General features: G+C 42.4%; 1 protein-coding gene across 2 annotated transcripts in view; it reads right to left on the reverse strand.

The window, feature by feature from the left end:
- LOC147626870 (uncharacterized) overlaps positions 1 to 13,516 on the reverse strand; it is a 28,723-nt gene extending 15,207 nt beyond the window's left edge. Inside the window, exons 1-2 of one of the 2 annotated variants that reach the window (XM_086815391.1) lie at positions 13,044 to 13,516; positions 11,322 to 12,631 (exon numbers count right to left, since the gene is read on the reverse strand). In XM_086815391.1, coding sequence (XP_086671517.1) covers positions 11,322 to 12,596 — 1,275 coding nt within the window. In that variant the 5' untranslated portion in view covers positions 12,597 to 12,631; positions 13,044 to 13,516. The remainder of the gene's footprint in view (positions 1 to 11,321; positions 12,632 to 13,043) is intronic. The other variant, XM_086815392.1, reaches the window with a different exon arrangement.
- Between the last annotated feature and the right edge of the window lie 349 nt (positions 13,517 to 13,865).

A 13,865-nucleotide genomic window follows, 5' to 3' on the forward strand; every position in this document is an offset into this window, starting at 1 on the left:
ACCTTTAGTGTGAGCACCGGGCATTTATGGTAATTCAGCACCCTCTACACTCCTTTTGATCCAAATCACCCCCTTTTGGGCTATTTTGGGGTCCCAAGAATTATATTAGCAAGTGTGGGCTCCTATGGTGGGTTGGCCAGCCACTTGGCCAATCTCTCCTACATGAACCACCTACCCACCTACTACCCTCTCCAATCACTCCCCCACGAGCTAGACGTCTCATTCAGTTGCTGTCCAGCCCCCAGCATTGCTGTACGACCTGTGCCTGCACCTATATCAGCTGTGTGGACATGTACGGACAGCACGTATCGCCTGTGCAGAGACCCTACTTTTCTGTTTTAACAGTTTCTGTCGTCAAAAAATCAATTAAACACACTGCTTTATCACTTTTACTGCTAGAAACCTGTATTTGATGAGTTACAGGCTGCCCCCTCATTTTTGGTGCTGACTGGAGACTTGGTGCTCAGATGAACACTAATTTGGTTGCAAGAAGCTCTATCAATTGCCAAAGGAGCCTAGCGGTTTGATGATTTGAGACTGGAAGTTGCTTGAGAGATCCACACGGGTAGCAATCTCCAAAGAGATCCACCCTGGTTAGGAGTGAGGCAATGAGTTCTCCCCTTGCTGAGTAGCTTGGGCTGTGGTGCCTCTACTCCTGCTGAGTGGCTTGAGTAGTAGGTAAGTGTCAACCTTTTGTTGAGTGGCTTGGGTGGTGGTTCTGTTGGATAAATGTAATCCCAACTCCTTAGTCCAATTTAATATGTGGTTGTTAGACTAGTGGTCAGTGGTTGGTGTGTAAAGCCTACAAATGGTTGGTGCATGTTGTTCATGCAACTCATGCAACTAAAAATAGGGTAGAGGAGTCTCTAAATAAGGTACAAGTCGTGATCAAGTGATTATGTAAGTTTGGTTCATGTCTAATCATAATTAGTGTCTTCTTGTGTTAATCTCAAAGCAATTTTCTGCATATACCAGATTTTTGTCTCTCATATTCATGATGTTTTGTACAATCTTTGATCCACCTTGAGTATGTTTTGATCAATCTTCTTAGTTGAATTATCATATCCAATATTTGGTATCAGAGCTTGACCCAATTAGGTTTAGCTGATTAGCAAAAATCTTAATCAATCTCTTAATTGCCATAGCCAATTTTTCTCTGTTTGAACCACATGCTGTAGATTGCTTCCGTGCTTGCACCTGAGGTGATGAAACCTTAAAATTTTGATATAGCCTTCTTGCCTTGGTCCCACGCAAGCTCTACAACGAATCTCACAGGCGAATTTCAACGCAGCTCCACGAATTTCCCATCGCCATCAGAGCAGTTCGTTTTCTGCTAATTCGAACCATTCGCCGTCGTCACTTTGAATTGGCCAAATTCCTCTGAGGCGATTCAAGCACATCAAGTGAGGATTCAGCATATCAAATCTTGTGATATTTGGTGCACCGTAGCTGCTGTACAAAGACGTTTTCCAGTCGCCTATTTTCTGCAGTTTTTGCTCCAACAACATGGTGATACTTATCTTGATTTATATTAATGATATTTTTATTATTTGGGCTTAAATCATCTATATGAGCAAGTTTTCAACATCAAGCATCATACTTCATCATCATGAGCTCGAAATTCCCCGACAAATTCAACGGAACTGGGTTTCATACCTGGCAAATCAAGGTGAAGGGCTACCTCATGAAGAAAAATCTGTGGAGTACGGTCAAGCCACTTACTGAAGATGAAGCAGGTATTTCTGCTGCAGTTACAAGAGCTACAACGGCTGCACTTCAAGCAAAAGATAAGCAAGCACTTGGTATTATCATTATTGCTTTAGAAGATGATTTTATTCATTATATTGATGATGTTGAGTCAGCTATGGAAGCTTGGGAATTATTAGAACGTACTTTTGGTACAAAGGCAAAGCATTCCAAGATCAGTTTGAAGATGTAACTCTTTGATCTAACCATGGAGAGTAATGAAAATTTAGCAGCTTTGATTAACAAATTGAAGAGCTTAATGACACAATTGGTTTATGTTAAGTCTCCTGTTCCTGAAGAAGATGCTATTGCTATCCTGCTTAAAAGCTTACCTTCAAGCTTTAGACAAATTGTGACGGTACTTAAAGAGAAGGAGCCAGTCCCTTCTTTGGGAAGTATCATAAATTCTTTGCAGGAAGAAGACAAGAAGATTACAAAGGATGTGATAGATCCTTATGCATATGCTATTACTACGACATCGGCAAAGAAGAAGTGTACTATTTGTGGTCGTACAAATCATCTTACTAAGGATTGTTTCTCCAAACATTCTTGTGAGTATTGTGGAAAGACGAATCATCCATCCTCAAAGTGCTACCAAAAAGATCAAAAGCTAGCAAAGGCACATGTGGTTGAAAAGTCAACCAACAAGAAGAAACAAATCTTTGTTCTAGTCTTAGTATAAAAGATGTAGATGATGAGTATGCTTTTTAGATTATGTCATGTATGTGGTTGAGTCAAGACTTATGTTATTCCAACTTGACGAGTTGTAAAGGAGAGTACACTACCCTATGTTGTTGTTAGGGGGGGACTCTTACTCATTGTGTCAAGGAGGTATGTTAGTCTTGTTCATGTTCTTGTAAGAAGTTGGTCTTAAGGGGGGATTGTTAGATAAATGTAATCCCAACTCCTTAGTCCAATTTAATATGTGGTTGTTAGGCTAATGGTCAGTGGTTGGTGTGTAAAGCCTACAAATGGTTGGTGCATGTTGTTCATGCAACTCATGCAACTAAAAATAGGGTAGAGTCGTCTCTAAATAAGGTACAAGTCGTGATCAAGTGATTATGTAAGTTTGGTTCATGTCTAATCATAATTAGTGTCTTCTTGTGTTAATCTCAAAGCAATTTTCTGCATATACCAGATTTTTGTCTCTCATATTCATGATGTTTTGTACAATCTTTGATCCACCTTGAGTATGTTTTGATCAATCTTCTTAGTTGAATTATCATATCCAACAGGTTCCTCTACTCCTGCTCAGTGGCTTAAGTAGCAGGCAAGCGTGGAGTTCTCTCCTTGCAAAGTGGCTTGGGCAATGGTTGGTTGTTGACCCTACTCTATGGCTAGGGTTTGGAGCTATTGTTTGATTTGTTTTCATGTACTGGGAAATCTGGTGCTTGGCACCCTCATACTCGTATCTATAAAATACTCTGTTGGAATACATAATTTCCTAAGGGAAGGTCAACCCGCTCCGGCCCCCATGTGTGTGTGTCTCCTCTCATTTTATGCTAAGTGAATGGTATTTTGAGTTGTCAACTGTTTAAAGGACATGTTAATGTGAACACAGTAGCGAGAGAGAGCCCCTTTTATTCTGAGCGTGTTACATTGATCAATGATATCACAGCACACCCTTCCTACACTTGGTGAAGGAAGTCAGTCCTGCAGACTTGTCCATTGTTGTGCTCTCATTAACTTGTCTTGAAATTATAACTCACCATTCCTTGCATGAATGTCAAGGATTCACATGACAAAATCTGAGATTCTCGCAACAAAATACTCCCATGATCTCTTGAGCACAAGACAAATGTCACATGCACGCTATCCCGGGTGTGACGTGGACATGCTTTTACCCATTGGCCAACTCAGAGGTCGAGTACATGGCCGGATTCATATGTTTGTAAGGGCTATTGTGCCAGTGCATTGTAATATTGTCCAAGCACCCAATCAGCAGTGTGGACAGTGTTATTGGGTCATTGTGTGAGCACGCTTAGTTCGACATTATTATTAGGATTGGTAGGGTTGGTCGCCAACTCACCAACATTAGACACTATAAATAGGAGTCTCAGATTCATCCATTGATCAGTCATCATTGACTCATTGAGAGCTCTTAAGAGCAATATTCAGCATTGTATATATATATATACCTAGATGAATCCAGGAACATGCCCAAATTTACCTTATAAGAAAGTGCAATTTATAACCTCATGGTAGTCATCCACAAGACAATAAGCCATCAGCTCCATCATGGACTAGATACTACCACATCCCCACTAAAGTCATCAATGCCCAATAGTGGGTGTAGAACTTGGTATCAATATATGCTCCCACACATGCACACACACACATAAGAGCATACATTCATACAAAGGTCTGTGTGCTGAATTTCTGTCAAAGCTCCAAAGATGCAAGCAACTGAGCCATAATGAGACCTAGCACTAAGGGATCATAACAAATAGAAAGAATTATTACAACAAAAAGGTAGTTGATAGGGCATATGCACCACTAAAGATAGAAAGAATTAACACACTATCAACTGGCCGCAACTTGGATGAAAACTTCACAATGTGAAATTTGCATGTCCGCTAATACAACATAAAGATATACCTAGAAGAATTCAGCATTGTATGTACTTATGTTAATAATTCATAATAGATTGATAGATTAGGTCATCTCTCTCTATTGTGTATTGAGCATGAATAAGAAGCTGTTTGTGCATGGCTTTAAGTCTCTAATTAGGCACTAATCACAATCAATCAATCATAAACAATCTTTCGCAACAGCACCCATGTTACATTGGTATCAGAGCTCAGGTTACCCTAGGGCAGTCCTTAGCTAGCATTTTCTACAGAATCAGGGCTTTTGAAATTAAGCTCCATCCATACGTTCCACATTGAACCAGCCCTAGCGGTTCATACCGCCAGGACTTGCCCTAACCAACATTGGACAGTCTACATCTGTTGCAAGCACGGAAGCCTTGTTGTATTGATCCACAGTCCTAAGCTTGATTGAGAACATTGATGCTAATTAACATGGTTAAGACAGAGGAGAGAGAAGAAGAGAGAGATTGGGTGTCAAGGTTTTCTGTATTAATATGGTACAAAAAGATAACATGATGCTTGTACATGACTTAGGGCTATGGTCAGCCCCATAGGGGTGACCCTTGGCCCTTCTACGTATCTTCTACTGATGCTATGGATGAATAAGATGCTGAATAATGACTTGATTAACTCTGAATAATGATTGATGCTTGTATGTGAGAAAGGGGTTGGTCGGCTAGCATATCAATAGTCAGCCTATTGTGTGGACATGAAACTGCCATAAATCATTTATTAAATGATGCGCTTACTGTATGCACTGCCCACACTTGCTGCCATGCTAGATAACACCTGGCCGCCTACTACAAGGGTACCAAAAGGCTGCCAATAGCACTGTAGAGGCTGCCGATAGGATACTCCTACCTTCCAATGATGGAAAAGTTGATGTTAATGCTGATGTGATGCTGCTGCTGATGATAATGATGATGATGCTAATGAACATGCTTCTGATGCTGATGTTGATGCTTATGCTACTGATGTTGACCTAAATGCTTGTCCTAACTACTACAATAATCAAGGATTAAGATAGTTCATATCAAAGATTAGCCATGGCACGGGCGTGCACGTGACGTTCCCTTGTGCTAAACTTGATGTTGGGGTGGACACTCTGTCATCCTTCCTCCCTGGACTTCTACTGACCTTGAACTACTACTGACTTTGACTTTACTGAATGATATTTTTGTCTGAACACCTTCACTCCTGATCTCCACTTCCAAGTCTTGATGAAGAACTGAGTCACCATGCCTGCTTTCCCTTAACCTTGACGTTGTTGCTTTCCCTTAACCTTGACACAACGGGTCACCTTCCGGAACCGATCATGCCTGTTGCTAGGCCTTTGGAAATGATCTAAGAGCTTAATGAGGTTCTGCGTATGTGTACCTACCCTCAGGGAATGCTTCCTCTGGCTTCGCTTGTTTGCAGACCACTCCCTCTGCTACCCTGCTCCATCCTTTCTGCTGGAACTATGCACCTTCCTTAGGACATAGCTTAGTGGGTTGAGCCTAAATGCTCTGATACCACTGTTGCATGCGCGGAAGCCTTGCTGTGCTGATCCACAGCCCTAAGCTTGATTAAGAACATTGATGCTAATTAACATGGTTAAGACAGAGAAGAGAAGAAGAAAGAGATTGGATGTCAAGGTTTTCTGTATTAATATGGTACAAAAAGATTACATGATGCTTGTACACATGACTTAGGGCTATGGTCAGCCCCATAGGGGTGACCCTTGGCCCTCTTCTATTGATGCTATGGATGGATGAGATGCTGAATAATGACTTGATTAACTCTGAATTATGACTGATGCTTATATATGTGAGAAAGGGGTTGGTCGGCTAGCATATCAATAGTCGGCTTGTTGTGTGGACATGAAACTGCCATTAATCATTTATTAAATGATGAATTTACTGTATGCACTGCCCACACCTGCTACCATGCTAGATAACACCTGGCCGCCTGCTACAGGGATACCAGAAGGCTGCTGACAGGGTGCTCTTGCCTTCCAATGATGGTAATGTTGATGTTAATGCTAATGTGATGCTATTGATGATGATAATGATGATGATGCTGATGAAGATGTTTCTGATGCTGATTTTGATGCTTATGCTACTAATGTTGACCTAAATACTTGTCCTAACTGTTGCACTAATCAAGGATTAAGACAGTTCATGCCGAAGATTAGCCATGGCACGAGCGTGCACGTGACAACATCACAATGGACACACCAAGTGGGTTTGCACTCATGGTCCCATGTGCTCAGTAACAAAATACAACAATAACCCACTCATAATCCACACTTACACAACTTTTGCCGATAGTGTAAAGCTTTTATAGCTTTATTAACATGATTAAGACCTAATTAATGAACATAAGACAAATACTATAGGAAAGACTGAGTTGTTTGCATTGAGACACGGGCCTTTCTTAAATAGAGGCCGAAAGGGTACAAGTGAAGAGACACATCCCTAGAAAGGGGTGTGGCTCTTGAATCAACGGTTATGTCCTTTGGACTTGGGGGTGTGTCGTTTAATGAATAGACATGTCCTTTGATAGTGATCCATGTGTAAGGGTGTGACCCTTCACAGGTGTCCTTTCAGTTAATAAGGGATTAAGGAGTAATTAAGGAGAGATTAAGAGTGTTAGTCACAATCGTGACATTCCCTCCCACTTAAAATAAGACTCCGGCTAAGAAGAGATGATTGTCTTTGAAAGAATTCCCGAAGAAGTTCTGGATATTCTTGTAAGTCTTCATCACTTTGCCAAGTAGAGTCGGAATCATCAAGATCTCTCCATTTAACCAAAAATTCTGTAGTGAGTTTATGTCGTGTTTCTTTCTGTCTGACATCAAGAATTGTCTCTGGAATTAAGAGTATGTGTTCATCTTCGATTTCTGGAACATAATCCAAAATATCTAAAACTGGAAAATCACCGTCCACAAACTTCTTGAGCCAAGAAATATGGAAAGTTGGATGAATTCTACCCCAAGAAGGTGGTAACTCCAACTTATAACTAAGAGATGAGTTCTTCTTAATAATACGAAAGGGTCGATAATATCTTGGGCGAAGCTTTGGGAAGACTGATTTCACTGTCTTGTATCGATGAGAGGCAATATATAATAATACCAAGTCTCCTCCTTGAAATTCAATGTGACGACGACACTTATTAGCTGTGCGTTGATATTGCTCTTGGATGCTGACCATCTTATCCTTAATCTGTAATAGAATATCTTGCATTTCCTGAATAAGTTGGTCTGCAAGCCACTTTATGTTGAAGAACAAAGTTGGCAGGAATAAGGGGAGTATGGCCATAAGCTGCTTGAAAAGGTGTCATTCCAATAGTTGAATGATAAGAATTATTATAAGTAAATTCCACCAAAGGTAAATATTCTTCCCATGAAGCTAATCGAGACTGAACATAATGACGCAGCATTTCTTCCAGAATCTGATTAACTCGTTCCGTTTGTCCATCTGTCTGTGGATGATAAGCAGAGCTAAAGAGTAAATTTGTACCAAGAGACTTGAATATCGAAGTCCAAAAATGTCCTGTAAACTTTGGATCTCAATCAAAAACTATAGATTTTGGCAATCCATGAAGTTTGAAGATATACTGTATGAACAGTACTGCAATATCTAAAGCCTGGGCTGCTTTCTTGCACGGAATGAAATGTGCCATTTTAGAAAATCTGTTAACCACCACAAGAATCTATGTATTGCCTTTAGAAGAACGTGGCAATGAAGCGATAAAATCCAAACTAATACTTTCCCAACGTTCATTGGGAACTGGAAGTGGTTGAAGAAGACCAGCTGGAACTTATCTGCTAGCTTTCATACGTTGGCACGAGATGTCAAAATATGCAGCGGAAATGATAACCAAACTTGGGTAGACAAGAGCAAGTAGAATGCAGAAAATAGACAGCACAAGAAACACAGAGAGATAGGTGTGTAAACTCTTCTATATACACAAGATCCCGCAAAAGACTGAATGAGGAAGTGGTGGGGGCATGGGGCCTATTTATATGCCCCATGTGAGCAGTCGGCCAGCACTGGTGGCCCTCCACGACTACATGAGCAGTCGGCCAGCAATAAAGAAGTCCACGACTGCATACATCCAGTCGGCCAACAGTAAGATACTCCACGACTGATGTCTGGGCAGTCGGCCAGCCACAAGACTGCAGATGGGACAGTCGGCCAGCCACTAGGTGCTCCTGCCAACCTCTGGCATCCCTCCACACCACTGGAAAAAATGAAAAAAATAGAGAAAAAATACGGGGAGTGAGGAAAAATGATAAAACACCTTATACAGGGCGGGCACACCCACAACAGAGGCCCTGGTGTATAAATATAGACAGGAGATGACTTCTAACACCCCCTCTCAGCTCCTAGCTGTGAAACCAACCCAAGGGAGCTCGAGTGCCGCCTGAGCGTAGCCTGAGGTAGAGACTTCGTGAAGAGGTCCGCCACATCGTCCTCCGTCGAACAATAAAGTAGCAAGATGTCACCAGCCAAGATCTTCTCACGTACAAAGTGATACTGTATCTCTATATGCTTGGTCCGGGCATGGAAGACCGGGTTCTGAGCAATAGCTATACAACTCTGGTTATCGCACTGGATGACTGTGGGCTTGGAAACCCAATCTCGCCTAGCAGCCTCCACTGCCACACAACCTCACAAGCAGCACCACAAGCAGCCCGGTACTCTGCCTCTGTCGAAGAAAGGGCAATAGTTGGCTGCCTCTTGCTGCTCCAAGAAACTGCTCCTGAGCCGAGGGTGAAACTGTATCCTGAAGTAGATCTCCTCGTGTCTGGATCTCCTCCCCAATCTGAGTCACTCCAACCTTGGAGCCTGACTCCATCCCCTCCTGTGTAAAAGAGTCCCATATCCTTCGTACTCTGCAGATACCGCAAGATCCATAATCCTACGTCCCAATGAGTCTTCAATGGCGTCTGCATAAAAGAGCTCAACAGCCCCACGAAGAAGCTCAAGTCCAATCTGGTGTTCAGCAACCAGATCAATGAACCAACCAACTTCCGGTACTGCGAGGCATCAAAACTGGCTCACAAGGATCAGTAACGGTTAACTTTGTGTTCGGGTCCATCGGCGAAGAAGTGGAGTAAGCCTAAGTCGGTTATCTCAAACTCCTTTGACAAGGCAACCTTCGTCACTCTAATGTGCTCCACATGACCGCCAATGAGAATGAGATCATCCACATAAAGGATGATAAGCGTGACCATGCCACACCATACAAGGCCTTACGTAACCTGTAAACCATCCCTTCAGATCCTGGAACAATAAAGCCTAGAGGCTGCTCAACATACACCTCCTCCTGCAGGTCACCATTAAGGAACGCAGATTTTACATCCATTTGATACACGGGCCACCTCTGAGAAGAAGCAAGGGCAAGAACGGTCCGAATCGTGGACATCCGTGCTGTCGGTGCAAAGGTATCCTCGTAATCGATGCCTGGCCGCTGAGCATAACCTTTAGCCACAAGTCTGGCTTTGTGTTTGTCCACCGACCCATCAAACGCATATTTGGTCTTAAAGACCCATTTGACACCAATGACTGACCGCTTCGACGGCCTCGGTACCAACTCCCAAGTGTTGTTCTTCTCGATGGCATCAAGTTCCACCTGCATGGCTTTCCTCCAAGTATCCTGTGAAAGGGCTTCCTTTACGGAAGTGGGCTCTTTATCTCGCATGATACGAGACATCAAAGCATAGTTCACCTGAAGAAGCTCCGCTGTGTTGCTTTTATCTCGGACTCTATGTGATCTTCGAGGGCCGTCCTCTGTGGTCCACTCGGAGGGTAGCTCCGTGACACCTGACTCCCGAAGGGTGTCTAACAACCACCTAGGTACTCGAACAGATCGTGGAGCCTCCTGTGATCACGGGGGCTCTACTCCAACTGCGGGCTCAACCTCCTGTAGTGACTGAGGTTGATCAACTGGAATGATGGTCTGGGAATCATCATCAGACTCCTCTGGATCTCCAAGAAGTGGCGGCTCCTCGACAGTGGATACTGGAACATGCTCGTCAAAGACCACATCCCAGCTGACAACAATCTCGTTCCTGTCTGGATCACAAGACGCAAGCATGCCACCAAAAAAAAAAACAAAAAAACAAAAAAACAAAACCAAAAAAAAAACCCCCCGTACGGATCCCCGTACGGTACGGATTGGATCCGTACGTACGTTTTGATCCTACCTTGAGGCCTACAAATTGACTAGTGTACCTGCACATTTGGATAGTAAACACTAGAGCACAGTGAGGTAGCTGTTTCAGCAGATTTCAGCCATCATCCAGCCTTCTGCTTACATGTTTTTGAATCAGTCTAGTAAATACTCCACAAGGGCAGGAAGGGGGGGAGGGATCCTGGCTTTAGGAGCCCAGTCAGTGCTGGTGTCATGTGATTGTGCTTTCAAGTTTTAAGTGAATGTGTAATTAATAACCTATAAATGTTATGCACACCTCAGTTGTGTTGAACCTTATTAAAACATTTTGCTCTTACAAGCCACTCAATGACTACATGTGGCCTATCAAAAGGTCGCATAATATGTGCCATGCTAGGCTATAGAGCATGAAGTCTTGCCTATAGCAATCTCCCCACGACCTCTCATTCGTGGAGGGATGGAGAAAGACCTCAAGGGGCAAAAGAAAACAAGGAGAGGAGAGGAAGAAAAGCGGGGAGCATGTAAGGTGTGCCTATGCGCATGCTGTGGCCTTGCATACAGACACAGACAACACAAGCATGCCCGCACGCACACACACGCAGCACACACATAGAATCTCACATGCACATTGCACACAAGGACACAAATACACACATCCAGCACACGTGCATGTGTAGCATGTGGGTGTGCACGCCCGCACACATACACCATGTCACTGATGGCAATTATCAATGTTAAAGCATGTTAAAGCCAACAAATGTAGAGATATCTATGAATGTTATGGAGATAAAACGTGAATGTAAAATTCAATCCAAGACAAACCTTTAAGCAGGCAACATAGAAATCTTGGAAGAATGTAATCAAACCCCTGTCTTGCCATACTAGCAATCCCTCCATGCCTTTTCTGCCCTTAGACCTAGACCGTGCTACAGTCTTTGCGCCTTCAAAAGCAGCTGCCCCAACGCCACCTGCATCATCTTGGTTGGCCTGTTGCTGTAACATTTCATCCACTGCCTTATCTTCAATAAGATCAGTAGATGCTGACCTTATGTTTGCAGCCATGTGGTTAATGAATTTAACACCATGTGCAGCTCGTTTCCATCTACTACGAGCATCCATCTTGCGTGGAGCAACTAAAGGTGCGACCTCTTCATGAGAAACACCACCCCCTGCATCTGCATAATGACTGGATTGCAATGGTGCCACATCTTCAGAGCTTTCCCCCAAACTTTCCAGAGTACACAAGTTGGAAGGAGAGGCATCTAAAGATTGCGATGCTGTAGAGCTACCTACTTCCTCTGAAATTATGTTTTGAGGGACCACAGCAACAACATCCATGGTCATAGAAGACATGGTCCCATTTGTGGAAGAATCCTCCAGATGTGAATCCAACATAGAGGTTTTCCTGACTGCAAGAGGCACTCCATCCACCTCCCCTACCCCATCAGCAGTCAGCACAGCTTTCCATGCCTCTTTCTTCTTTAAGGAGCCAACAACTTCTTCTGAAGTTGGTCCAAAGCTTGCATCCATCTGCTTTGCACAGGTGTTACTATGGGGCCTATCTGAGATGCCCTCTTCGTCTGTGAAAGATCTGACACTTCCTAGCTCCTGCACATTAGCAACCCTTTCAGCCATTGGGGGATTGCCAAGTGCCCGACCTGAAAAGCCTGTCTTCCCGTCTTTGCCAAGAATGGTAACATGTTTGCTTGCTTTGAAGAAGCTGTTATCAGAATTGACTCCTTTACCTTTCTTCAACCTCCTCTCTGCTTTGGAATGATGCCTGTGTTCGGTTAATGATTCCCTGCCCTTTTCCTCCACATGTACTGAATCAGAGGAGTTTCCAAATCTTGTTTTTTCATCATGCTGGCATTTTGAGCAGACAGATGCTGCTGATATTTGTGTATGGTGTCCATCTTTGGCCGCAGTATTTTCTGCTTTTGGCTTACTCAGTGGTGTCATGCTCCACGTCTCTTTGCCAGGAGATGGTGCTCCATGGGGAGACAAAAACCCTCCATATAGAAATGGATCAAGCCCTGTCTCCTCTATTGACCTTGCTGGCACTAGCCTAATTCGCAAGGATTCTCTTCTGAGCGCCATCTTTACAGCAGCTTATTTGAAGTGTGAATATTAGCCTGCAATGCACATGCAAAAACCATCAGCTTAAATCGTATTTCGGTTATAGCACTAAAATTTATTAAACAAAAAATAAATGATTGATAATTCAATAATAAAAACAAAAAGCAGAAAACTGCTGCAATGACCCTTGTTCGCTTTATCATAAATCACACTGATGAGCCTAAGAAATGGAATAAAAACAAATAATAAACCCCTGGTCAGTGCTTGAAAACTAGAAAAAATAAATATGAAAATATGGACCACAGTATCACACTTGTGTACTTTTCATGAAAAGACTATTGCAATAACCCAGTGTATGCATTTTATATATTTTGGAAATTTAACTGATAAATATTTTTCCTTGTTTTAAGCAATAGATTACCCATCTTAATGAAGCTAACATGAAAGAAATAGGGTTTAGGAGCTTACTGTTTTTATTTATCTATTCTGAGAACCCCATGGCTTTTCCATATAAGCTAAAAAGCTCCATACGCTACAGCTACATATGATCCACCGTCCACCGATAAGTTGAAGGTTGGCGAAAATGAAGATAATCTAGCTTGCTCTAATTCATCTGTTTAGGGTTTCTGGAAGTCAAGCTTTCTGTACAATTATCTGAAACTCAATTAGGGTTTCAGAGGGCTAAACAAGGGCTAAATCTTTCTCTGTTAAGCGCATAAGTGAGAGATTTTTAGGGCTCGATTTTGTTTTTTTTTTTTAACCCTAATCAGCTGCTCGGAGTTTCTGAGAGGAGCAAAATACCTCCCAAAGCAGGTGGGCCCTGATTATAACAGGAGGCGATGCTGAAGAAAACACTCGGGTGGATATGGGGGAGACTGCACCTATGAACACTAAAATGAGTGATTGGACAAATTAGATGCGACATCAAAAATTCTCCACTTCCTTTTTACAAACAAAACGCAATCTTTATTTTAAAAAAATATCCACTGGCACGTGCCTCTTTCTATTTATCAGTCAAAATACCTTTTTTGGGTAAAAAATTATTCACACACATTATATAATTGTATATATATTCTGACAAATTATATAATTGATATGTATATATATTCTGACAAATTATTTGATATGTATATTCAGACAAATTATTATTTTTTTGCCATATTTTGATCGAAAGATCCCACCTTTACACTTCAAGAAGGGCGAAAGGGGTCATTACCTCGGGGCACCCTTCTCTCTCTTGGAAAATGCAAAAGCATTGGCCTCTCTTGAACAAGACAACATCACTTGTTT

This window comes from Cibotium barometz, chromosome 21 (genome assembly GCF_041138505.1).
Source record: "Cibotium barometz isolate CiBa-2024 chromosome 21, ASM4113850v1, whole genome shotgun sequence".
Lineage (NCBI taxonomy): Eukaryota > Viridiplantae > Streptophyta > Polypodiopsida > Cyatheales > Cibotiaceae > Cibotium > Cibotium barometz.